This window comes from Phalacrocorax carbo, chromosome 1 (assembly GCF_963921805.1).
Source record: "Phalacrocorax carbo chromosome 1, bPhaCar2.1, whole genome shotgun sequence".
In the NCBI taxonomy this organism is placed as follows: Eukaryota; Metazoa; Chordata; class Aves; order Suliformes; family Phalacrocoracidae; genus Phalacrocorax; species Phalacrocorax carbo.
Window position 1 is genome coordinate 119,204,489 of NC_087513.1, and position 27,400 is coordinate 119,231,888.

Consider the following 27,400-nt stretch of genomic DNA (forward strand, 5'->3'; position numbering starts at 1 on the left):
CCACTTTACACAGACTCATAAAAATCTCCTCAAAGGGGAAGATACACAAAGCCCTCTCCATCTCTCACACCTTTAGACCAAGCAGGGAATCATCTCATCTGCTCTCTGGCCAATACTTAAACAGCAAGGCACAACCCACAGCATACCCTCTTTCTTGATATTTGTATCTTAGCACATTTCAGTGAAAACTAAAAGATATATCAGGAGCTTTATAATATGTGGCTATTGCTTTGGAGAGAGCTTATTATCCTTTGATTATTAACATGCTAAATCTTCAGGAACACCAAGTGCTGGTGGGCAGCTCAGGTTTTGATTGGAGGATTTCACAGATTTATCACAAATGACAGAGCATTTAGCCTGTAGAAAGCAGGCTCCCCAAAACAACATCACTTTGAGTTATAACAGATCTGCAAATTTAGGCCTATATCCCCTACTTCCTCTACTTCCTGCTTCCTCTAAATTCCTGTTTTAATAGTCATTTGTCTTTGTTCACAATTTCAGAAGAAAAATATAACTGAATGTGTCTCTAAATGCATCAGATGGGGAGGGCAAAAGAAGCTCTTTAATTAGAAGAAGGTCGACATTGGCAGAGGAAAAAATGGGTCAAAACTGGGCACGTATGTTGGCAATTTAATCAAGTTTTCTAAGCATCAGAAGATTGAGACTTCAAAATGTCCTTGCAGAGGTGGCAACAAGATTAGTGAAGCCAACTAGGGTTAAGGGAGAGGTATACTAGTTTTACAGAGGTGTTATGTGTGGTTGTCACTGGGACTGAATATCTTCATTCAGGAGTTTCAGCCAGCCCGAGCTGGTTTTCTTTAGGGAACCGAGTTGCTGCGTATGCTAATCTGTGCTGTTTTCTGTGACACCAAAAAATATCAGAGCATGCCTTCCTGAAGCTGCTTAAACCTGAATCTGCTGCTAGCAGGGGTTTATAACTGGCAGATAGAAAGGGTATGACCGGACCTGCATGACCAGTCTTGTTAACGTCAGTGGAACTGTTCAGGTGTATTTGCAGACTGATGGTGTAGAGCTGAGTTTACACTAAAACCACCTGTCACCATGTCTTTGGTAAGTATATTATTACATTAGCAGGTGAAGTTTATCATGGGTGAGGAAGTTTAGAGTACGGTTCATTTGGTAAAATATCTATGGCATTCTCAAATTTGTTGCTTAAAAATAAAAAGATTTTCTAGCAAACCAAAACTCATTTGAACTTAAAAATAATCCCTCGGTGACCCCATTTCCAAATATATGCAGCAGTTTTAAAGTTCAATATTTTCCCCAGACAAAACAATAAACATTGAAGATATGAAATTTCCATCTTTGAAAGAATTGTGGTGCCAGAATAGTCATTCTGTTGCAATTCAACAACTGAATTAGATTTCTGGATGCTGAGCTGATGGAACAGAACTGAAAAATAATAAATGGATTTACCTGATCTTCTGTACCTTTGGGTATAAGCCTCTAGCAATAGTGAATTACATAAACATAGCAGTACAGTTTAGAGATATTCACATCCAGGCACTTACTGCCTTCAATCGGATGATCTCTGAAGAGCGATTACTGTGGTACATATTATGAAAATGTTTTTCTGAATAGGAAAAATGTCCAAACGGTCCTACACAGCTTCTATAGTTTAATCTACTGACACAAGAGTTCTCAGTCTTTTACCATTGTATTTCCTCATAGATACTGTTCACAGATTGTGTTTTTTCTGTCATTTCTAACTAACAATGTATCCTAGTTCTTAACAAACAGTCGAAAGATGTATTTTAAAAAGGGATTTAGGAATAGAAAGTTTACTTCCCCATTTGTCCCTATAATAATTTTTAAATATGATGCCATTGTTGACAGACATTTTTCATTTTAAAAAACATTAAATCTGCTCTTACCTCATAAGCATTTCAGCCAAACTTTTTGCATCTAGAAGAAAATAGAAGAAATGTCATCACACATGAAAACCTGTGATAGATGGATTATTAGGAAGTAAGTGATTTGAATCAGCCATGTGTAAGACCACTATTTATCCTCAGATCAGTGGCAAGAATAAAATAATCTCTAAAAGTCCCTACTTCCGCTGAAACTGCATTTTACCCCAGACAGCCATTCAGTTCTTCAGTAGCACCAAGGATGCTTAGAGAAGTACAAGATTCCATTGGCTTAACTAGCAAAAAACTACAGAAACATATTAGAAGTAGGAACAGTTTTAAAAATTACAGGGATCTCTGGTCCTTCATGTCACAGTTAGCAACTGAACAGGTGAGGGAGGAAGGAAAAAAGAAGACAACAGAAATGTTGACATCCATCCCTGGGCAGGAGCCAAAACCAAGCTGGATGAGCAGCTGCCAACCTGCCATTTCCAGACCAAACCTGACTGCATGGAGGTCTGAGCAAGGGAGGTCTCCAAGGAATCAGCTTGTTTGGTTGCTCTCAGATATGAATGCTTTTCCACTAGCAATAATTCAAAACTACTACTGGGTCTTCAGAGGACAGTCCATACACAAAAGAGGAGGTGGTTTATTCCCCCATGGATCAACCCTGTAAAATGAGGCACTGTTGAAGGAGAAATATTCCTCCTGTTGTTGTCATTGCTGTTATTTTTAGCACAAAATCATTTGGGGATATAATTATTCTGGCACTTATCAGATCAAAAGACACCACTGAAGGTTGGTTCACATGGTGTTCTTCAGGTAGCTTTCTGTAAAACTTTATTGACCTAATATAATAATTTCTGTAGTATTATTCAGCAAAAATAGACAGCTATGCTTTGTTCTGCAGTCTGTCATTAAGTAAACTAAAAAATGCTGACTCCAGAGTCCTTAAGCATATCACACAGGAACAAAGCAGCCTTTTGTGCAACCAAGTGAAGCAAATCTGAGAGGAAACCAATTCCAAGTTCTAAGTCTTCAAGCAATTCTCAAACTATGTGGAAGTCTAAATTTCTACCAGCACCTGCCAAGACATTTACTGAATTGGTCTTTGTTTTCTCCATCTCACCTTTTGTATTCCTTAATCACCTCTTGTGTCTCCTATACCTACAATTTCCTTGCTTGTGATCCTATTAAATAAACTGCCTTTAAAAATCAGGGGGTGCAGACAGAAGAAAACCACCATCATGATGCATTGCTTGGGCTACATTTGTATTCATTTGTAAAAGGAACGGACAAAGGTCTCTTTTATTCATAAAAAACCCTCAACAAAACCCCTTCCATCCACTTTCTACATTCTGTTTCTCTGACACTGTGCCAGCTTGCCTGTCTTAAGCTTTATTCCTCACCTACTGCTGGAGAAGCTGAAATTCTGTGTTTCCTCTAGGCCTGTTTGCTCCAATCCTTTATTTTTAATCTTCCCCTATCCCTTTTCAGCACAAAGTGTGGCAGATTCCTGGTCAAGGGAAACATTCTTCATCTGAGATGTCCTTTCTAATCCAAACAGTGCTCCATTTAGGCACTTAGACTTTCTAATTTCACTTTGTTTGGGACTGCCTTTTGCTGTTAACACTCTTAAAAGTGGTACTACATAGTAGATGACAATGTCTTTACTATCAGTCATAAACTAAACTACCACTGCTGCTGCTCCCAGAGGACATCAGAGATAGTTTTGCTACTGCTAAGGACCCAGGAAGGGGCCCAGGTCTTTTGAACAAATAAAAAAAATAAAAGTGAAGCTCTGGTTCCAAGTCACATTTTTTTTGGCAAACTTTATGATGTTTATTATGCAATAAACATGAATATTCTATATTCATTTTTCAAAATATTCAATAAACATTATGCCTGTTATTCAAGAAGCACTAGGGTCAGGAAGAGACGTTGCACACTTTCTCCCTCTGGCACACATAATAAGGATGTTTCAATACACAAATAATTTTTTCATTCAGCTAGCAGCTTTTGTGAAGCAACTGCTGCCTCCTTAAGTGAAGACTATGGTACATGTGCAAGTAATTCACAACTCAAGAAAAGCTGAAGGGACAAAATTGAAGGTTGCTTGGGCCAATGTTGTTCAGTTTGCTTTTTAGATTTGTTTATATCCCTCACACATTCTCAGGTGCTGTGCAGCATATAGCTGTGTTCCATGTCTGGAAAAAAAGCTACATTCTCACCACTAAACGTGTGTGGCACATATTAAAATGCTTATTAACATATATGCATTCTTTGTCAAAGAGATGCAAAGGCGATAGTGCATCTTCAATCATAAACAACATGAGGCATCATGCAAGATCACGTTACATGTCAAAAGCTGGACAAGGAAGTACTGCAGAAAAAAAGTACCCCCATCAGCAGGGTTTAAATGTACTAATTATTCAAGCAGATTGTTACAATGGTCAGCAGCATTACGGTAGTTAATGATGGCTGTACTGGGCACACAGGTAAGTGTAGGACTGGATGAAAACAAATGCCCCAGGAAGACCCCTTATCTTATGTATCTGTCAAAGCAAAGTCCAGAAGCCTAAAAGGAACCGAGTATGATAAAAGTGTGTCTAAAACAATGTGTCCTGAAACAGTGTGTCCTGACAATGTGCGCTCGCAGCCCAGAAGGCCAACCATATCTGGGCTGCATCAAAACAAGTGTGGGCAGCAGGTCGAGGAAGGTGATTCTGCCCATCTGCTTCTGGTGAGACCCCACCTGCAGTGCTGCATCCAGCTCTGGAGCCCTCAGCACAGGAAAGACATGGACCTGTTGGAGTGGGTCCAGAGAAAGGCCACAAAAATGGTCTGAGGGCTGGAGCACCTCTCCTGTGAGGACAGGCCAAGGGAGTGGGGGTTGTTCAGCCTGGAGAAGAGAAGGCTGCGGGGAGACTCTCAATATATAAAAGGGGCTTATAAGAAAGATGGGGACAAATGTTTTAGCAGGGCCTGTCATGACAGGACAAGGGGCAGTGGTTTTGAACTAAAAGAGGGTAGATTTAGACTAGATGTAAGGAAGAAATTTCTTACGATGAGGGTGGTGAAACAGTGGAACAGGTTGCCCAGAGAGGTGGTAGATGCCCGCCCCATCCCTGGAAAGATTCAAGGTCAAGTTGGACGGGGCTGTGAGCAACCTGATCTAGCTGAAGATGTCCCTGCTCGCTGCAGGGGTGTTGGACTAGATGAGTTTTAAAAGTCCCTTCCAACCCAACCTATTCTACGATTCTATCATTCTATGATTCTATGATTCATAACTAAAGAAATAGGAGAAATGGTAGTTTCTGTAGTATAGACTACAGATTGTAATGTGTATTTTCTACATTACACTTTTGATCAGTAAATTGAGAATACATCATAAAATGAGTCAGTAACCCTGCCAGCATCCTATCTCCCAGCTTTCAGGTGGGGATAACAGGGCCTGGGGAGGCCATGAATGACAGTGAAGGGGGCGATCTGCAGACAAACTGCTCCTCACCATGGGTTTGACACATGACTGCACTGACAGGCACCAACCCAGCAACAGCCCTCACTTCCATATCCTGGGGCGGCTGCCTTTAAAATTCTTAACACATTTGGCTTGCCCCCTGGGAAATCAGGAGCTGTGATACAGTTTTAAATTGCATGCTGCCACTCTGAACTATCATGCCACGGTGATAGTTTCTGCTTGGATTAAGGTGAGTTGGATTTAAAAACAAAGGGAAAACTATTACAGTAGTAGTGGTGCTAGGTTAATAGTAAGGAGAAAGAGTGGTAAGTCATCAGGTTTCTCTGTTATAATACACATTGACCTACTGAATGGCTGCATGAACTCCAGCAGTCAATTGACCTTCTTGTGACCTGACCTGTGGAACTACTAAACTGGGAAAAATTCAGGGCTTTGCTGAAAACAATATTTTCTTTCCAAACAGAATATTCCTTTAGAAATAAATTGTACTGGGCATGACACAGGATAAAGACAAAGGTTTACCTGTCACTACATGCTAAAACAAGGAGTAAAAGGATTAAGAATGGAGAGAGTGCTGTTTTTATGCTACATTTTACCCCACAGAAACTGGAACCACAAACCCATAAGCACAGATACAAATGTTTGCATGCAGAATGTACTGCAAATAAATCTGCAATTCCCATTCCTCTTTACCGAGCAGGTTCAAAGAAAACACATCTCCTGGAGTCACAAAAGCAAGAATTACTTTTGTAACTTGTATAAATTCTTTTAGAAGGTCCCACTGTGGAAACTATTATTTCTGATACATACTAGAGGGAAGTCGATGGTGGAATTGTGATTTAGGAAAAATGAGTCCTGTGCCTCCAAAAAACCCCACCAGGTGGTACGTATCAAGTGACAATGACAGGATTTTAATTTCAAAACTAATTCAGATGAAAGTTGAACTTAATAACTACCAGACCAAAACATTTTTTTTAGTTAGGAGATCAGAAAAACTTGCACACATGATTTTTTTAGAGAACTTACTAGGGACTTCTATGGAACAGCCATAGTGATTGTCAGTAAGACTTTTAGAACATGAAGCAACATCCAGAAGAGCAGAAAATGGCTAACACAAGACCAGTCTTCAAAAAGAATGAACAGAAAAAATCTGAATTACTTAAGGCCTATCAATCTGATCTTGGCAATGAGCAAAATGACAAAATAACTGGAATGAAGCTTGATGAAATGAATTAAAGGAGATAGAATAATTGAAGCCAATCAATACAGGCTTGTGGTCAATCAGCCATGTCAAAGAAAGTTGATTTCTTTTTTCAAATGAGATCAAAATACACTGAGAATTGATGACATTGAAAAAACACTTGCTGAGATATAGTTAAATTACTTTGAAAGATTATATTTCACTAGAGCAAAGTTTTGGTACCTCAAAATATTTTAATAACAAAAAGCATGATGCAAAAATTTAACACGGCAGCCATTTTACATGGGTTTCAACATATTCAAAAAAAACCATTTTAAAAAGAGTATCTTTGTTTAGTATTTCTTTTCATATGCACTGTGGGACATGACACTGTTGGTAGTTTTATCAGTGGTCTGGAGTAAATGAAATAATATCTGATAAAAGTTTGAAAATGACACAAGAATTAGGTAGCTAAAGTGTAATGAAAATTCCAAGTCATTAAGGCATAACAGTCTGGATCATCAGGTAGGCTTGCCACAAGTTAGCAATGTAGCTGTATTAGCATAAGGTCATATATCAAGAGTACAAGCCATAGCTATACAAAGGAAAATGTTATCTCTTGCACTGCAGTCAGAGAACTGTCAGATGACCTCAATGGATAAGATGTTAAACACAAACTCTTGAAATTATGCTGTACCCAAAAAGGTGATCCTTGCAGACATAGAGAGAAGACCATAAAGGGAAAGAAGAAAGGCTGTTACTTCTCTGTCTCGTGCTGATATGCCTGTTCCTGGAATACTATGTTAATTTCTAGCATACACAGATGAGGAAAGCTACCTAAAGATTGCAAAGGGACCAGATAAAAGCTTTGAAATTAATAAATGATGGGAAAACTACAGAGAAAAATTTAAAGAATATTCATTGGTTTCATTTACCAATGAAAACATTAAGGAATTACTTGGTTACCACCGTGTAAAAGGAATATCCTCAGAGACTGAAAATATGATACAAAAAAGAACTTCAGTCCCTGTATGGCAGTCAGAAGTATAACAGGACCAGATGGCTGGGATGTCGAGCTGTAGCTTGACAAATTCAGATAAGAAGTGAGATGAAACTTTTACAGAAATGGTAGTTAAATACCAACTACTTTTATCAAAAGTACTGATGAATTCATTGCCACTGCCTATGTTTAAGTGAAGATCAGATATTCTTCTAAATTCCTATATTCTGAGAGGAAATAATTCAGATAAGTCTTATGTTTTGGAAAAACCATACTGGCCAGTCATCAGCAGCCTTCCTTAAGGGACTGTGACTCAGGAATCTATGAATACTTGTAAATTAACCATGAAAAATTAGAGGTGCACAGCCATCATTTCCTGGAGCCAAGAAGCTCAAAATATCCTGCTCATTTCTGGATGGAATTCCACAGTACTACTGAGAAGATAAGATAACATTTTCTTCACCCTTAAACCACCATTTTTTGATAAAATAAAATGCACAGAGGTAAATGACTCAAAAGATTTTGAACGAGAAATTTATTATGCAAGTTAAAGCATCTAGATTTCTGATGATCTGATTTCCAGAGCTATGTATGAACCGTAGAGTTAGTTGTCTCTGATCTATGAATTTGCCCATGCCTAAGAGCCCTGTATCTCTGTCTTTTTTTTTTGCAAAAACATCCAAAATATTGTTACAAAAGACAAAAATGAGACCCAAGAGAGAGACGAGTAGATGCTAAGGTGAGATGGAATACACAGGGTTGGCCTCAGTTTTAATATGTATCATGATCATATTTTGGTTAAATACAAATAACAACAATTTGGTGGCTCTTGGAAATGATTAGACTTATTTCTGCAGATGATAAATCACTTCAATATTTATTTGGTGTGTGATTTGAGAGGCTTTTTCCCAAATACATTCAGCATAAAGTCTGCTGTTGTGTGCTAGTGCAAACCCTACAGGGCCAAGAGCAGAAGTGGCAGACCTCAAGGATCAAAAATCTGGCGGCGGGTCAGCCAGGGTTATTTACTAGAACATTAATAGAGTTGAGTGAATTCACAGATCTAAAATTTATTCACATAGCAAACATGTGCATTTGAAAAAGGATTAGAGAAAAAATACAGATCCGCAGTAATGAAAGGTCAGTGAACAATGAAGTGTTCTAATAGTTCTGTTGTAACACACTATGGGGAAAAAGATGCATTAACAAATCTGAGAATATCTGTTTGGTTTTCTAGTCTCTAACATGTGGCTACTTTCATTTAATAACTTGGGAATCATGGTTTGCAACTGCTGGAAAACCGAAATCTCCCCATCTTCAGAACATCCAATTTTACCCTTTGAAAAGAATATGATTTCAGGTTATCGAGACCATTCACAAGGGAAACAAAGCACAAAAAAACTAGAAAACAAACAAACATGAACACATGAGAATGATTTCCTTTCCCTCATGCAAAATAATAACAATGGGTACAGGAGTAATTTTTCATAAGCTTACTACCAAATGAAAAAGAAGGAATTTCTGTAGGAAAAAAATATTATTTGTTGCCTCATGTCTGTTAGTATTGCAGGAAAATGACACCAACTGGGGATTGAACAGTTTGTTCACATGCAGCCCCACTTGTACTTTCATGTTCACGGCATATGCATATGCAGAAATAAGTGTCACAGCTCCCATCTTACCTCGAAGCCTCTTCAGTCTCTGCTCCCTCCTCCTCCTCCGCACGATCAGCAGCATCACAAAAAGCAGCAAGACCCCAACCAAGATACAGGAAATGGTCACCAGCATCTTTAGCCCTTCGTTGGTTGCCAGCCCTTCCTCACTTTGCACAACTGACTTAATGAGTGGAGGGATTGTACCTGGAAACAGTGTCATGATATTAGATGCCTATTAATGAAGACAAAAGATTGAGTTCTCAGGCAATATGGCATGTTATATGCTTCAGCTGCACGCAGAACATTAAGAAGGATTTGTCATGTTCAGGGTGGATGTTTGCACGTGTAATAGCCATGCACATGTAACCAGTCACGCTGGTAACAAGGTACTGACTGCAGAGAATCACAGATTATCAGAAATTGAGAAGAGGTGCATTCACTGATGAGAGAAAAACATGCCCATTATACAGTCAAATGCTACGATTAATTTTAAGTCATATTAAACGATTACAAAGCTGTAAGAGATCGCAGAATTGTTACCTATGTATATTACTCCTTACTATGGGAAAATGGCAGTGCTGCGGCATATTCATACTTTCTGCTGGGCTTTTCTTTGTAAGGAACATATTTGACAAAGTTCATTTTGTGCTATATACATGAGATGAATCCTTTGCACAGGAACGTTCTTATATCATGTCTTAGGGGTGCAGCAGTGATATTGATCTGAAATTCAGAGAGTCAACCTGATGCTAATTTGCTAAAGAGTGTCTGACATTATACTCATCAGTAAAACAGGAGAGTACCACTGGATGGGAACAATCAAATTTTGAGAGTGAAATGAGGGAAATGAATCTACAAACTACTGGCATCAGCAGGCGGCTCACTTTTCCATTTTGGGACATATTTGCATTTTGAATATACCTGGCTTCCTGGTGATATATAATACTTGAACTTTTCAATTCTTTTTTTCTTTACTTCAGAAGGACGTGAGAAGAATGCAGCACTCTCTTTGGAAGGCTGTTTAGTCATAGAAGGCTTCTCACTCATTTCCTGATTACTATTAAATTGCTGAATGCAACCACAAATGAGGCTATAAAATGCAGATTTGTTTGAAATGGGTAGAAACATGCAAGTATTGTGAACTGTGATGACTTTTGGTGGAAGCTGTTCAATTTTAACCAGCTACTGAAACATGAAAGTGGCTACTTACTTGCTAAGAGGTTAGGAGGGTGAGATAGGAAAACAGGCACATCCTTTTTTACATTTTAATTGCTGCATTGTGCGATATAGTTATATCTCATTATGTACCATACAGTGTCAGGGGAAAAAAAAAAGTGATATGGTGCAGTACAATACAACTGCCATACTCACAGTGAAAATGTGGAATTCTAAACCATGTTTTTTCAGAAGAGCTATTTGAATTGCACATAATGAGGAAAGTAGCTCCCTAAATGGATGGAGATACACATAAAAGCAGCAACCATCCAAACCTACATCAGGTACTTCAGAAAATTTATTTTCTTACAATTGCATTTTGAATATTTCTCTACCCTTCCATTGCAGTTCTTCCCCATAATTGTCCTTATTTTTCTAATTTTCCATTTCTTGGAATAAACACACAAAGGATTTTTTTTTCTTGTCTTAGATACAGTTATTGCACTGCGCTAAAGGCAAAGAAAATTATTAGATGAAGAAATGGAAAGACCTTCAAGCTCCTAAAGGTAATACTAATAATTGTCTCTAAACCTTCCTAAACCCTCCTGAATACTAAAGGGCCAAATTTTGCTCTGAATAAAAATCACACAGACCACGGGCTGAAGATTGTTGATTTCAATATTGCCTAAAATTATGTCTTGCTCTCCTTAATACTTTGATGCAAGTCACATTAAGAGTGGCCTAAATTTCAGTTAAACTTTAAGTGTTTAGGTAAGTGATTATAATTTTCCCCAGCTCTTCTAAGTAAAGTGTAAACCTCATAATGCTACATACAGGCAGTAAAAGCTTAATTAAAAAAAAAACATACTGCAGGTTTATATATCCTTCACATTATCCATTTGTGGATATTCAGCAATATTCAACCTGTTACCCATTGAGAAAACACCATTTCAACATTTGCTGTCATTCTTGGTGTTGGCTAGGAGTGGAATAGTCAAAGCTTTTCTCAAAACAAAGTCCCAGACAAATCGTGAGAGTTTGAGTTTTGGTCCTTTTTTTTTCCAGGTCAATTCGCCATTGCCCTTTGTTAGCCTGCTTTACTGGTGCTCCATAGAAATTGTAATTTTAATGTCTCTGACCCCATTTTCCCCTATGTTGCCGTCCTTCCAGCATCTCCCATTTCACCTTGTGACTTTAGGACTACCAAGTGTTTTCCTGTGTCCTAACTGTTCTTCACGGTAGGAAGTCCCCTGGTGGGCTAGGATCAATTAGCATAGTTTAGAGCATCCACCAAGCTGATCTGATTTAATGTCAGGGCTACTGAGTAGCTGATCTGTGATCCAGGAAGCTCCTTTGCAGCACTACACTCTACAGCTGCACATTGCTAAAAATATCTCCCTAAGTACTAAGTGCGAATGTTCTGAAACACAAAGGGCAGGGAGGTCATAAAATCTGTAAGCTGAAAATGGTTAGCCGAAATATCTAGGATCGGAAAGCAAAAAGTTGCACACAGATCTGCCATTAACCTTTTGACCTAATTCACCATGAAGAGATTTAAGGTAAAGGATACTTAGCCGTGATATTTCTCAGGAGCTCTATCACAGATAACAGTCAGCTCCTGAAGTCCAAACGAAGTGACTGAAAGACCACGTAACTCAAGGATTTCTACAAAGTTTACAAAAGCTTTATCTTAAGACTGCTAAAGCTTCTAAGCTTGTGCTTAGCATTTGGTATCCTAGAATTTTCATACACATATTATGTAATCTTCAAAGTACTGTCCATGTGTCTGCTTTATCCTAAGGGAGGTGTGACCCCTAGAAGCTGGAAGGCGCTAATCTCCCATCACAAGATGAATCAATGGTAGAGGTAGGATTAGCACTCAGAAGCAGAGCTGCCCAAAAATTTCCACTGGCATGCTCTCTCCAAATGAAAAATTCACTCTCTATGAAAGCAAAAATTTCTGCATGAAGTATTGATAGAAACTGTTGATTTCTAATCAGACACTGTTTTCCAACTCTGAAGTGCCTTCACCTTATGCAGTTTACCAAGGAACAAATGAATGGGCAGCTGGGACTCTGTAGGGACAAATTTTGCTTTAGAAACAGTGAAGTAGTTCTATGAAATCCCTTATGTGGTAATAGTCTATCTTCATTTTCATTAATGTTAATAATAATAATAATAAACCTATCATTTTAGTTCTGCATCAAATATAACAAATTCAGAGAAGCTGAAAACTGAAATTTGCTTTTCCAGCCATGTCTTGTTCTCTCAACCTTGTGGTCAGTATCTGACATCATGCTGCCTCTCTAAGGCACAATATAATCCTGGCAAAGCACGCTTGACAAACAAAACCATCAATGCCATAAATGAGCAACTTTCTAGCTGACCAGAAACAGTGGCTCAGGAGATTTAATGCTAGAGATATTTTTATTGTTTCATTTTCTCACTTTTAAAGTTGTCATAGAGCAACACACAAAATCAAATGGCGTGCCCGTCACAGTATGTGAAACCGAGTTAAGTATCATTACCTAAGTGAAAAACAGTGTCTGACAACATTTCAAATCAGTTCATTGTAAGCATACATTTGATTTCACTGCTATCAGTTGGATTTTAAGGGCCTGGACTTGCATTTTCATATCATCTCATTTTAAGGTATGGCTTAAGACTGTTCGCCCCAGACATGTATGTATAACAATAATTGTGGATGTAAAAGAAAAAGATCACTGAAAGTTGGATGCTGTCTGTAGAGAGATACCAGAAAGAAAAGAGGATAGGCTAGGTAAAGTAGCAAGAAATTAAATCGTAATACTGATACAGTTGTTACTGACAACTTCAGTACTGCTCAGTAATACAGGTTCTAAGTCTACCTGGCAAGACCTGGCAGCACTCATATAACAAATACCTGGATCTTGGTTTCCAAAGTGCTGAGGCAAAATCTTTCTCTTAATTTTTTAGAGTTGCTGAAATAATATGAGGAATAGGAGGAGAATAATGTGAGGAAGCTTGACAAAATTACATTTTCACAGAAAAACATGAGGGGATCTGCTATTTGCAAGAGGGTGAGCCATGAGGGCATGTGTCATTACTTATCTGCAGCTGATGAGTACCTAGTGCAAAGACTGGGATAGTATTAGAGGATGTGTAAGATGCAGAGGTGTAAAACCTGCCTGATTCATATCCCACACTTCCGACCAGGAATGGTCCCTGTTTCTTGCTCTTCCCTGCACCGTACGTGGGTATCGTCCTGGAGAGTGCAGATTTGCACTGTGGCAGGGAGATATGTTACCAACACACAGTTACGAATGATTAACAATTTGGTGCTCTCGCCTGACTATTATCAGTTCTTGTTTGAACTTGCTCACTATTCTTGTTGCTTAATCTAACAGTACAGATGTCGCCAAGTGATTGCACAATAAAGCACAATACCCCTGGCAACACAACAGCATTTTACACTGGATGTCTCCAGAAAAGCTCTGGCAATTCACACTAGCGCAATTCAGGAGATTGCCATCTGGAGCCATCTGTATTGCCTTTTTGCCAGAAATACGGCCATTTCCCACTAAAGAGGCAGCAGAAGCACACATGTGCCACCATCACTTTCAATAAATGTGCCAGGATATGAGCTGGAGTGACTGAAAAATTGGCACATTTGCTCTTGCCCTCACGTTCTGGCTTTTGCAGGGTGGGCAGTAACCCCTGGCAGAAGGGCAGGATGCAACAATTCCTTCATCCCCTGTGCCCTGCTGCTGGGCATGACAGAGACATCTGTCATGGCCATTAGTTTCACTTTCCCCTGTGTGTAAATAGGGATAATAGTGTTGCCATTGCTTTGCCCTTGGAGGATGTTGTCCGGAGGCTTTCCTGGAAGACAAGCTAGTTAGCTGCTCTGTTGTGCCACATAACGGGTTTTGAGCTGTGTCATAAGGACATTCCATGGAATAGCAATGAGGCCAGTCATCACTCTGAATGGCTGCAGGAACCAACTGTATGGAAGACAAGAATTTCATGGAAGAGATGCATGAAATACTAGCAAGTGCTTCTGTGACCTTTGGAACTAATGACACCTAGTGTCCTATGGTTATCTATCTTTCTCATGGTTGATTGACTTTGGTGCTGGAGGTTTTCCTCAATGAGGACAAATAAACAACTCCTTTCTTCTGCCTGGCATCTTACTGTCATGAAATCAGTAAGCATTTTATGTCTTTGAGGTAGTTACCCCTCTGTCAGGATGGCTAGCAGATTCAAAAAGGGTCTCATGGGGGAAAAAAGAAGGACAAGCAGAAAAATCACATAAGAAACTGGAGTAAAACCAGTATCTCAGACATATAAATAAAAAGATATACTTACTGCCATCATAATTGAGTGTTGCAAATTTCGCTTGTTTCTCTGCACAGCCAGCGCTGTTGCATACTCTCATCTGTAGTTCGTACCAGGTTGCCTCCTGGAGGTCATACAGTATGTAGGACTTTGACAGGGATGTCCGTTGAGCGGTTGTCCAGACTGTTGTCCCAAATGGCCGGTACTCCAGGGTGAAGGAGGTGATGGGGCAGCCACCATCATTCCAGCCTATCAGATTCAGCCTCACTCTTGTGGTGTTGATACTAGCAAAGAGCTCTTGTTCCTTTGAAAACTGTGGCTCTAGGAGCAATGATATATTTCAAGTGAAATGCTTAAGTATTACAGATTCAAAAATATAAAATTAAAATAATAATTTCTAGGACAATCCTAACTTCATCTTAAACTCAACGTCTATATACTCAACTCCCTGCCCACTGCTTCTTAAATGTCTTTTTCACGCTTTGTTCCAGACTCACAATTCTAGATTTTCAAATCCATATGTGAAAAAAAAAAAAAATAAAAATCCATACATCTCTGCATGGACCTGACTTGCTGGTTTGCATCGACTGGCATAAGTCAACTTGAAAATCTAGTGCAGACACTTCATATCAGTAAATGACCCCACTCACTGTTATGCAAAAAAAAGAAAGGGTTCAGAACACTATGTAGAAATACCATAGAAAGACAAATACACTTGAAGATTGTCCACTGGTGCTCTAGTCTTCCTTTGAAGTAGAATTGAACACAGTTTTGTTTGAGAGTATGGAGGCTTTCATTTGTGGAAAATTACAATTTTGAAGAACTTGCAAGTAAAAATCAATTTAATATGTTGACATTGCACATAGAATCATTAAGGTTGGAAAAGACCTCTAGGATCATCAAGTCCAACTGTCAGCCCAACACCTCCATGCCTCCTAAACCATGCCCTGAAGTGCCACATCTACACATTTTTGAACACCTCCAGGGATGGCGACTCCACCACCTCTCTAGGCAGCCTGGTCCAATGCCTGACAAATTTTTCCTAATATCCAGTCTAAACCTCCCCTCATGCAGCCTGAATCCATTTCCTCTTGTCATATCACTTGTTACTTGGGAGAAGAGAGATGATATATTTGAAAATAATACATAGTTTGAAATTTGTATTCCTGAGTTAAGATATTTCTGTTCAGAAAGGGGATGACATTTCTATTTACTTGTCCTGCTTTGGGATTAAAAGTTGGTTTCTGCTGATATATACATTAAAGTTTTTTTGACAGTTCTACACAATAAGGAGTAATGACAGTACAAATAGGACCTTAGAATTGAAATAATAACTATAGGTAGAAAAGACAGATGGTAGAAATGACAAATGTTATTTATATTAAATATTATAGTAGAGTACTTAAAAGTATTACTGCTATTTGCTTAGCAGGAACAAAATATTTTTACTATTGGAACTTACACCTAATGTGATGAAAATTATCTATAATGTGTTTTTTTTCTTGTGTTATTAAAGGATAACTTATCCAATGAGGCTCTTTTTGTCATTTTTGTGCCTTGATGAGATGTACCAAAATGTACTTCCATCTCTAAATTCTACAGGAATCTAAAAGAGACTGGTCATTACTGCTGTGTATTATGAACTATTTCAACTGGTGCTGTTAATAGTTTTGGAGCTCTCACATGAATGAGAATGCATTCTAAATCACCCAGTACCTGGTTCAGTCTGTAAATGTAACACAGGTAGTTTCCAGGCATGTATATCAAGTCCCAGAGAAAGTCAAAAGGTCAGGAGATCTACTTTCTCATGAAGCATTTGGATGTTATTTGAAGAATGTGTAAACCTTATATTTCATGCAAAGCAAACTAGAACACTCCACTTCTCTAAATGTCCCTTTCTTTAAGGTCAGCAGACCATTCTCCCTGACTGCTGATAATCTCAGCATGTATGCAGCTGATCTGCAGTCTCCCCTGAGCTTCAGCAAGTCATACCGATCACATCTATTGCATACCAGTTCTTCCCTATGCCACTGAGTGGTGAAGGAAACGCCCACCTTGCTGTGACACTTGGGAGATCTGCAACAGCACAGGTGTGATGAATAGCATAAAGAAGGGCAGATGCATGTATCACAGTAAACCATATTATGAAACTGCTCCCAAATCAGAGTATTTCTTACAACTGGTGAAGAGGTGCAAGATAAGGTGACCTTCGGAGCATTAAGCAAAACTACTCCACTCTGTTGCCTTAGGGGTAAGACGTTCTAAAGTGCCTCTTTAGGAGGGTCAGTTGCAAAATTTGCTCATAAACCTGACATGTACTTGCAATGTGGACGTACCCTCAGCAACTGGGACCATGGGACCCACTGCTAAGTTAACTAAAAATTCTACAAGTTTTGGCTCTTTGACCTTGCAGAATTTCATGCAAACTTTTCCTTTATTTTTGACACTTATCCTGTTCAGAGGGTGCTGTTTGCATGGCTCCTGCAATACCAGCTTGGAGCATAAATGAGACATTGTCTCCATTTCCTCTACACATAAATATACTCCCATCTCCCTTCAACATCCAGACAAATAAACCCCTGAATTTTTACAACAGGAGAGGAAACAATCTCCTTATGGCAATAACAGGAGTTGGAATTGCTATAGCCTATGATACTGGAGGCACCCTCTTCCCAGATATCTACCAATCCACCTTATAAAAAATCATTCGAGAAATAAGGAAGGAATATCAGCCAGTAGGTGCTTCAAGCCCCGCAGCGACAGCCTCTTCTGTCGCAGCATGGACACAATTGGAAATGTTTCCAAAGCCAGTAATTTAAAACATCCAAGTCTGTCTTCTCATCAAATCGAGATCTACAGCAGAAAGCAACAGCTTTAGGTAAGCAAAAGGGATGGGAATCAACATACCTTTTCCAAGTGTTTTGGCCTCAATGATCTCGCTGATGCGTCCTGGCCCCACTCCGTTCTGAGCAGTTAGAGTAAACTTGTACCAAGTGCCACATTTCAGTGTTTCTAAACGGTAGGACCTCTCACTAGGGCTAATGGGAAAACTACCCCACTGCTCACTGTTATCTTCCGAGTACTGCAAAATATAACCTGCAAGGAAAGCACAGATGGCAACAGGAAGCCAGAGACAAACCACAAATTCTGCAGGTAATGTGACAGGTCTTTTTAAAGACCTAATCAAACTAGAAAAATCCCATGCACAGGAACACATACAGCTCTCCCCTGTCTAAAAGATACCAGGTTATACATTTTGCCTACCCTTACAGAAGCTCAAATACCATTTTTATAATTGCTTCAAAGGGAAAAGAAAGGGATAGACATTTCTAATTACCCTTCAATCAGCAACAAAGACCAGATGATGAACCTGGACCCTCAAAAATAAATGGTTAGAAATTACATGTCTGGAAAATCAGAGAGTAACTGTCATAACAGCTGAAAGTATACTGGAAAAAAGTTATTAAATCTGTGATTAAACCACCACAAAGAGGAACTGGAATTTACTGAAAGCTGTTATGACAATAGTGCACATTAAGCACTGACAGCAATAGAGATTGCTTTGTTTTTCTTTTTTTTTGTAGCCATTCATAATTTTATACTAATCCTATCAACACATGATAATTTAGTAAGAATTTTCAATTAATCTGGATTATATTACCTCGGATTGAACTCCCACCATTGTCTCCAGGTATCCAGGAAAGAGTGATAGAGGAAGATGTAGTTTTGGATACAGTGAGTCTTGGCTGGTCTGGTGGAACTAGATAGGAAATAGTTAAAAATAAAAAATAGATTCAACTGATTAGACATGATCTTAATCCATTCTAACAGTCATTTATCAAATAATTGTTTTGAGTTGCAAAAAATGCAAATGATTTCTGTCAAAGTGTCTGTTTAGCTGACATCCTTGGTTAAGGCAAGAGCAGACAAGTTCTCTTTTTTATATTTAAATTTCTACACAATTTTGTCTTTCAGTTCTTAACCCTTGCTTTTCTCTGAATTTTGAGTATCTGACCTGCCAGGTCTAAATTACATATGAGCTACCCAACCATTATTTTTCATTGTTTTTCATATCTGTTTTAGGGAGTAGCTGAATTTTTAGTGGTGGGAAGCAAGATGTCCACTTGCAAATAATGCCCCACACATACATGTGTTTGCAGGCTATTATGGCAAAAATAAAAGAGAAACAATAAATCCGCAGAGCAAAAGTTTCTACATCTGTAACTGTGGGTACTAACTAGGTAGCATAGATAGATCTGTGATCAGAGGCACATCCATACCTCTTCCAGATCACACCATCTATTCACTGAGGCTATTGGTATAAAGAAGACACCAAAGCAAAGATATTACCAGCAAAGGCTCAACAAAGCTGGAAACACCTCAGTTCTTCCGCTCCCCCATAAACATCAGTGTCTAAACTGCGGGACATAAGAACAGCACGGTTCCCAGTGTCAGCTCCTGACAGGGTGCAGGGATAAAACAGAAGTCTCATCTCCCAACCTCTGCCCAGTGCCCATTTTCCTTTGGAGGATAATCCACCATGAAAGGGCAGAGAAGGAGCCATACTATATCTTAACCAGTCACTGGGAGAACTGGGATTGGGAACTGGGACAGGGAATTTGGACTCGAAATGTGACCAGGAACAGGGATAGTTTAGGATCAGCCTAAGGCACCAAAATTGCACCAATGTATAGCGGATGGGTTTCCAGAGCTCAATGCTCAGGGCAGAAAGTGGCAAAGTAGCCAACTTTCTCTTCACCTTGACAAATCTACCATAAGCCTATCGTATAAAAGGTATCTACTGGGACAATATGATCACATTCTAGTTATAGTCTGGAGAGCTCATCTTTGAATTCTGAATCTGTAGCTAGTCCTTTTGTACAAGTCAGGTAACCAGAACCATGGCACAAAACCAGTAAGGTCATGGAAGATAGCATTTTCTAAAATAGAGATGAATAACAGGTGAAACTCCAAAGAGCTAGTTAAATTAGAGCCCTGAAAGGCAAATATTTACTAACGCTTCAGCCAAGTGCTTTGCATCTGCAATTCTAGGTTCAGAAACTGAGAAGAGAAGAAAGGGAAGCTCCTGTTTCAAATTCTTTGTGCTGCTCTGATCATGTACAGCAGCATTGTGTCTCACTTGTCTTATGGATTGTTTTCTGAACAAGTGTTACTAGAGGCTTCCAAGCTCCTCAGAAACACAGACAAATTGAGTTTTGCGCCTGAAGAAAAAGGAGTGAGGCATGGACAGTGTCCATCATAGGAAAGGATCCAAGAATCAGTGGCAGAGCTGGGGTAGAAAGCCAGGGAGAAGAGATGCCAGGGCAGTCACATCTCCTCCTGTCACTGCCACCACAAGAATAGAAAGGGGGTGGTAGCATCAGTGATCGCTGCTGGCAGGAGCTGCCATTTCTCTGCTGTAGTTACTGCTTGACTGACCACAGCCCACAAGCAAGGCAGGCCAGAGGTCACAAATGCTCTGTGTGTCCAGCAGTCTGCTGCCAGAGGACATTGGTTACTTTGCCTATGTTACTTTGCCTATGTTACTTTGCCTCTGCAGGTAACTCCACCTGCAGAGTGAAACTCCAGGAAAAGGTCCCCACTGCAGTTCATGTGCAAGTCATCACATTGCGAAACAATGAGTGCTGATATGAAGTGGAGGCTGCTGGTTTACAACTACAGACTAGTTCAGAGAAGTTGATTTTACTGCCCTCACAGGGCTAAACAGTGCTGAAGAAAACAAAGATGACAGTTTATATTCAAAAGGAAAATTCCCTACATGAGATGGATTTGTTCCGTTACTCTGACTGACTTGGCTGAATCCATGGAGAGAGGCTGCATGCACTATGCTGTGAAAGATTTATTGTAAAACCTTCCATCACAGCTTTACCCTATCTACAAAAGGTGGTGGTGGTCCCACATATTACATGCCAGTCTTTCTCTGTCCCTCATGGAATTAATGTTGATTTCCTTTTAGTCACTGCAGTTTAGTAACAGCAAGGATATGAAATTATGAAAGTACTTAGTGAAATATAAATATGAGGCTTCCATTTGGTAGTGTTTCCTCTCCCTAATTCCTATTGTGGTCATGCTTCAAACATTGCAGAAGAACATCTTTAGGTTCTGTTAGATCGTAGGTAAGTTACTATACACTATGGCATTTCCTTCGAGGCTTAGCGGACTGGTTTATGCAGAGAGACTTGCATTGTGGTTGAGACAGTTTCTTTCTGTGTTTGCTTATGTTTGCATTAGAAATTTAGGTTGCACATGAAGGGACAGGAGAGTGAATGGCCACAGCATGGCCCATATTCCCAACTCAGTTATTTGCTTCCCTCTGGTACAACAATTTGCAGCCAATTGAAGCACTTTTAGGATCTGCTTTAGTGTAAGTGAGCAAGGAACTCTCCTGGGTAGTGAATTCTTGGTATGCAAATGCACACGCTCTGCTCCACGTTACTGTTAATGTGTATTCCTATATTGTCTTTTTTTTTTACACATATCAATACCGTCATGGATACATTATATACATTTCAACATGCATATAAATGTAGCTGGTGAGATGTGCTAGTTGAAGTTGTACTGATGTTTCATTTTAGATGCTTCCTCATATCCACCATCAGTAAAATTCTGCTCTTGCATAATGAAGTTTTTGTCCAAGGTCTCAGTACAGAGGGAAATTTCTGGCAATAGCTTTTCAGAAGCTAAAGAAAAAGCCTTCAGCTCTTTCTGAATTTTGCAATAAAAATTAAATGATACATGTAATGTTTCTGAGGAGAAGGCATGAGTTGATACTTTCTGTGTGAAGAACTAGAAAACAACTGAATGCAAACACTCAGTTGACAGCCTTACAAAAGCTTATGCACAGAGTTGATTGCGTGTGAAAAATTCCACCAAAAGAAGAACATTCACTATATCATAAAATGCTGATGCTGAGTTAGAATGACCTGCATAATATTTTATTTATTCATTCAGAAGAATTAAATGTGTATTAATGCACATTAATACTAATATTTCATTTCATATACCTGCAAACAGACGTATGTACGCGTCATGAGCACATAGCAGTTAACAACTATGATAACAATTATGAGATAGATCCAATAGTCTTACCTTGTACCTGCAAATTCAAAATTATTTCATCTGATCCCCAGTTGTTACTGGCCACGCAGCTGTAGTATCCAGAGTCTTCTGCTTTCACAGTACGAATGACAAAGCTGCCATTGCTAAAGATGCTTCTTCGCCCATCAATCATCACTAAACTGGGTGTCCCGTTACTACCTCACAGGAAACAAAGTGCATACATTAAAGAAGTTACAATCAAAATTAACCAGAACTGGGTTTTTTTTCTGAACCAACTAAGAATGGAAAGGAAGAAAGAAAAAGGCGGGGTGGGGGTGGGTGGATGTCCTCTTTAATGAAGGAAGCAAAGGAATATTTTCTGTTCGGAAACACCTGCCATTCACTTAAAGACCACACATGTCTTGGCCCCAGTTTGAATGCAAATGGGAACTCACTCCTTCCTTAACTATCTGCTATTTCATAAAAGTGCCAAAAGAAGAGTAACAGGCAGTTCCTGCTACAAAATCCATCCTTATAAAATAGTAGCTATTTGTATCAATGCACAGGATGGTGTCATAGCACTGCAGTATGACTGCTTTGGCAGTGCTTGGACAAAAATTCATGTTCATGTGTATTTCTAAGTGACTCTGTCAAACTGTGAAACTAAAGATCAAAACAGAATAATGGAAGGCAAGATATGTGAAGTCATACACGCTGCACTCCACAGCAAGACTCAATGCATCAGACATTTTGCTTTCTCAGACTAAAGCTATTCTGTGTGCCTGAACTTAAAAGAGGAAAGACTCCTAGGTTTTACATTTTGAATGTTTACCTTTACCCATTTTCTGCAACTCCCTCCCTTTTGATATCTTCTAATCACCACAGCCAATTAGTTTTAGTTCAAGGAATGTCTAAACTCCTCATTTACTGTGACTGTGACTCCTCCTTTCTGACACAGTCATTCAGGATCACCCACATTGCAACACTCAGGATTTTAAGCAAATGGGCTTTATTTGAGCTATACATTTAGTTGCTGGTTACCTATCCTTCATCCACTTGACTGTCGGAGCTGGGTCTCCAACAGCTTTGCAAGGGAGGACTATGTCCTTCATCCAGGGAGTTGTCACTGTGCCGCTGAATGTCAAAATCCTGGCAGGAGCTGAGCAAGAAAAAGCAAGAAAGACTGAAATGAGCTATTCATTCACAGTGTCCTTGGAAGGGAAACACAGTCAACCAGAGTTAAATGTGGGAAACAAAGCCACAGGTTTGTTTCAAGCTGGACTTTTAGGAGGCTAATTTCTTTTAGCTCATAATATCAGCTTTTTATTCAAGCACAAGTTTTATGGTTTTAGTATCTGGAAGACAAGTAACTGAAAGAGAGATGAGGCAGAGGACTGGAAGAGTCCCCATGGAGAAAAAAAGCAAAATAATCTTTATACATTTTTATACATTTCATAGTAGAAATTACAGATGGAAATTATGTCCAAGGGATGCTTCTCTCCATATTTACAGCAGGAAGTGTCCACAGTAGACAGGTATCTTACAAAAGCTAAATTATTGATACATCACTGTTACAATAGCTATGGTATTAAGCAAAGTAAACTTTCATGTATGAATGTGTGAGTACATTGTGAATAGACTGTGTGAAGTCCACAAATATGAACAAACTATTAAGTCAGCTCTCATATCACCTGAATATGTCAACAAAAATATCACTGCTGTAGTTTCTGTATATAATATACAGGAACACCAGGGTTGTGTTAGGGTTTCATTGGATGTTATTATGCAGGAATGATGCTTGATAGAAACAGACTTCTTGTGGGTCTCTAAACACACATTTCAAAGGCACATATTGAATAAAAATACACTAAATACTGTATTTTTAGAGGTTATACTTAATCCATTTTGTACGCATTAGAAAAAACATGAAAATGAAAGCCAGCATCAAATATAACTGGGACATTTCATCTCAATGAGTTTTTATCCTCTACAAATAAAATGTATTTTAAAAATCATGCATAAAAGAATAGGCCTTGAAGAGTTAAGAGGAATTACTTGAGTAGGCTGCAGTGCTACTTGAGCTATTAATAGAAAAAAACATTTCATAGCTTTTACGATTGGTTTGGATTGTGTTGCCTGTGTTCTCTTGAAGCGTTGTGGAAAACTAAGCTTCTCGAGAGATTCTTCTCTGGTCAAAATTTTAACTGAAAATATAAGAAGTTTTAAGGATTTAGGGTAACGAACAAAGTCAAGATTCCTTTGGATGACACTGCTTTCCTGACAGCCAAGCATCGACATGTCCTGACCTGGCTAAACAGCAGCTGAAGACCCCTGGCTCCCTCCTGGCAGCTCTGATGGTTAGCCCCAGCAAAAGGATGCTGCGGCATGTGCTGCCCTGAGTAGGTGGTACACCAGAATGATGTAAAGACACTGGTCAGTCAGTAAATCTAATGACGCAGCCTTGTTTTCCACTGTAGTACTCCTAAGGCCATATCTTCTAGAAAAGATTCATTGAGGCCTGTACTGCCATAAGCCATGGGCTGATTAACTAACCTAACCGAAACAGGAGAATGCTTAGTCTACCCAGAGACATGGTGTGAAATGCTAACTCCACTGAAGCTAGTGTTAGAAGGCTCATTTTTCTTCAGCAGTGACAGGTTTTTGTTACAGGAGATGCCTAATGATACTTATACCATCTTTAAAAAGCAATAAGAGATGCCATCAGCAGTGACTATAAAACACATCTGTAAGCATCTGCACTGCTCCTAGTAGCTACTATGCATTCTGAGCAATGGTGGTTAGAAACTTGAATTCTTGATCAAAGCAAAATGCTCTGTAACATGAAGCCTGAAAACTCATTTTAAACGAGCTATTAATCCTTTTCTTCCTGGCTTTCCCACCTCTCCAGTGTTTCTCAAAATACTCAGCTATTTCCAACTGCTGCCAATTACTTTAGGACAAAGCACGCGTAATGCAGGAATCATGCTGAAACCTTCAGCAGGACACAGCACCACTGTTACCAAACTTTTTGTGATACCCCGTTATTTTTCATAGTTATTTCAACAGTGAATTCTTCCTTAAGCCATACTTTGGATACCAGATCTCCAAAGCACAACATTTATGTTGTAGAGCCTGGTTTTCAATATCCTGTGTGCCCCACTTTGTGTGATGTGCAGAACTAACACAAACTTCACAGAAGCATAAGCCAGTGGTAAGATCACAGACCGTAACTCAGAAGTGCACATTACAAAAGCATACTGTGCTATTTTTGTGAAAGTACCAACAGCTTTCTATCCATTATCTTATTCCTTTCACATACTGAGTGCTTTTGTCAGAGGTGGTAAAACACCATGAACGTTCTTAACTCCAATTTTCTTTATAGCTTAACTTCTAATAATGTTCTGAGACTGCTAACAGGTACACAAAGAAAAGAAGACTAGAAACAAAATAAATGCCATGGGAAATTAATCTGAAAGCAATATATTTTAAATGATAACAGGCATTCCTGAGGTTAAAATGCCTGGAGTCTCACAGACATCTCCCTTGTGAGCCAAGGGAGCTTTATGCAGCATGTAGACAATTCAGCTGCAGGGCTTACCTCTTTGTTATCGAAGCTACCCAAATGTTTACTGACTACCCACCAGCCTTCCATTAGATGGCATGGCACTGGATTAGGACTGTGTCTGTTCCTATTTTTTGCAAATTAGGCAATCATTAATTGAAGATAAAGACGTGCCTTCATAGAACAGTGCACTCTCTTATGCTAATGTGGTTTTCTGCTTGTTTGTTTGTTTAAATTATGAATCATACTACTTACACTTACTGTCATAGAATAAGAAATGGGCAGAAATTCTTTGCAAGAGGCTGTAACACACTTTTTCTTCTCTAGAGGACACAACTGGATTTTAAGGGCATACTGTACTGGGAAAGTGAACAAGAGCTATGACATTTCACTGTAGCTCAGCTTAATCCAAATATGAGAGCCATCAGTAAATACCCTGGGTCAGGAGTTTCTTTCATTTACTTTTTCACAGAATATTATCGTGTGTTTTCCAGCATGATAAACCATTAAACAAACAGACCAATGGAGTGTGTGTAGTAACACATCAGCGCCACACGTTGTCGAAAAATATTAAACACAAAAAGCAACATAGACTGGGTGGCAAATCTGTTCAACATTAATGTTCAGGTGTTCTACAAGAACAGGGGAAACTCAGCATTAAAGATGGAGTGTTCCCCCCAGAGGATCAGATTGCCATGGGTCTGGATCTGTTATCATCATGTTGCTGGCAAATGTCATTCTCCATCAGTCATGGTGTGCTGGAGCGTGTCCAAAGAAGGGCAACAAAGTTGGTGAAGGGTCTAGAGAACAAGTCTTTTGAGGAGCACCTGAGGGATCTGGGGTTGTTTAGTCTGGGGAAGAGGAGGCTGAGGGGAGACATTATTGCTCTCTACAACTACCTGAAAGGAGGCTGTAGCAAGGCATGGGTCGATCTCTTCTCGCTAGTAATAAGCAATAGGACGAGAGGAAATGGCCTCAAGCTGCGCCAGGGGAAGTTTAAGTTGGGCATTAATGAAAACTTCTTCACTGAAAGGGTTGTCAGGCTTTGGAACAGGCTGCCCAGGGAGGTGGTTGAGTCTCCATCCCTGGAGGTATTTAAAAGAGGGTAGACGTGGTGCTTGAGGATATGGTTTAGTGGTGGACTTGGCAGTGACAGGTTAGCGGTTGGACTTGATGATCTTAAGGGTCTTTTCCAACCTTAAAATTTCTATGATTCAGTGATTCTATGGTCAGCAAATAAGAGGAACAAGGTGCATACAAAGTTTTCTGTCTTTCAGATGAATTTGATAGGCTAAACCCACAACTTTCTAGTCAGCAATGAAGTGTAATTTGAGGGGGGGAAATGGCCTGCTTCCGTGGTGACTGAACTTTCATTGCCATGATTATTTTCTGTTTGTTGGGGTTTTTTTTGCTTATTTTTGTCAGTTAATTACAGAGAATAACAGTCTGCTCTAAGAAACGAAGACACTAAAGAAAGAACTGATAACTTGAATTAAGCTTTCATTTAAATTGGACTATCTATTTCACATCAAATCCCTATCTAGACATTCTCATTGTTCTCAGAGGTGTTCTTAAGGGGGTTATATTTAAGTTGACATAATTCAATTCAAAGTTAACTCTCATTATCTGTCATGATGGTATCGTTACTTGGACAGTTAATGTGAAATAAGTGGAGGGAAAGAAGCAGCAAATAACTTCGCAATAATGGCCCGTAGGATGTTCTTGCCCTGGGGACTTGTGGCAAAATCAGGTTGTAACTGCTTCTAACCCTGTGATGCGTTACTTGCTTCAGATGTACTGGAGGTAGAAAGGTCTTCAAGGCTATTAACTCTGCCCATTCTTCTTCATGGGTGTGTCCACTACCCTTATCACTGACCACCACTTTTTCCTAGCCCTCTAAAAGGCCCAGTGATACATTCATGCAGGAAATCTGGTTCATGATACAATAATTTTTAATCTGGCTACATCCAAATTCATAAAATTGCTATCAGTATTCCTAGTGTCTATCACAATCTCCACAAATGGATTATTCATCTCTTTTTCAGCCCTAAGTGCATGTAAAAGAGCCTGGTCCTGAGCATCACCTAATGCAGACTTTAATTAAACTGAAGTATCACTAC

The 27,400-nt window shown here is 39.3% G+C and overlaps 1 protein-coding gene across 2 annotated transcripts in view; it reads right to left on the bottom strand.

Moving 5' to 3' along the window:
* DSCAM (DS cell adhesion molecule) overlaps positions 1-27,400 on the bottom strand; it is a 394,607-nt gene that overhangs the window by 34,754 nt on the left and 332,453 nt on the right. Inside the window, exons 20-26 of one of the 2 annotated variants that reach the window (XM_064472090.1) lie at positions 22,760-22,877; positions 21,770-21,933; positions 18,321-18,419; positions 17,567-17,755; positions 14,690-14,980; positions 9,215-9,391; positions 1,896-1,926 (exon numbers count right to left, since the gene is read on the bottom strand). In XM_064472090.1, coding sequence (XP_064328160.1) covers positions 1,896-1,926; positions 9,215-9,391; positions 14,690-14,980; positions 17,567-17,755; positions 18,321-18,419; positions 21,770-21,933; positions 22,760-22,877 — 1,069 coding nt within the window. Of the gene's footprint in view, positions 1-1,895; positions 1,927-9,214; positions 9,392-14,689; positions 14,981-17,566; positions 17,756-18,320; positions 18,420-21,769; positions 21,938-22,759; positions 22,878-27,400 lie in introns of those variants that run through there. The other variant, XM_064472093.1, reaches the window with a different exon arrangement.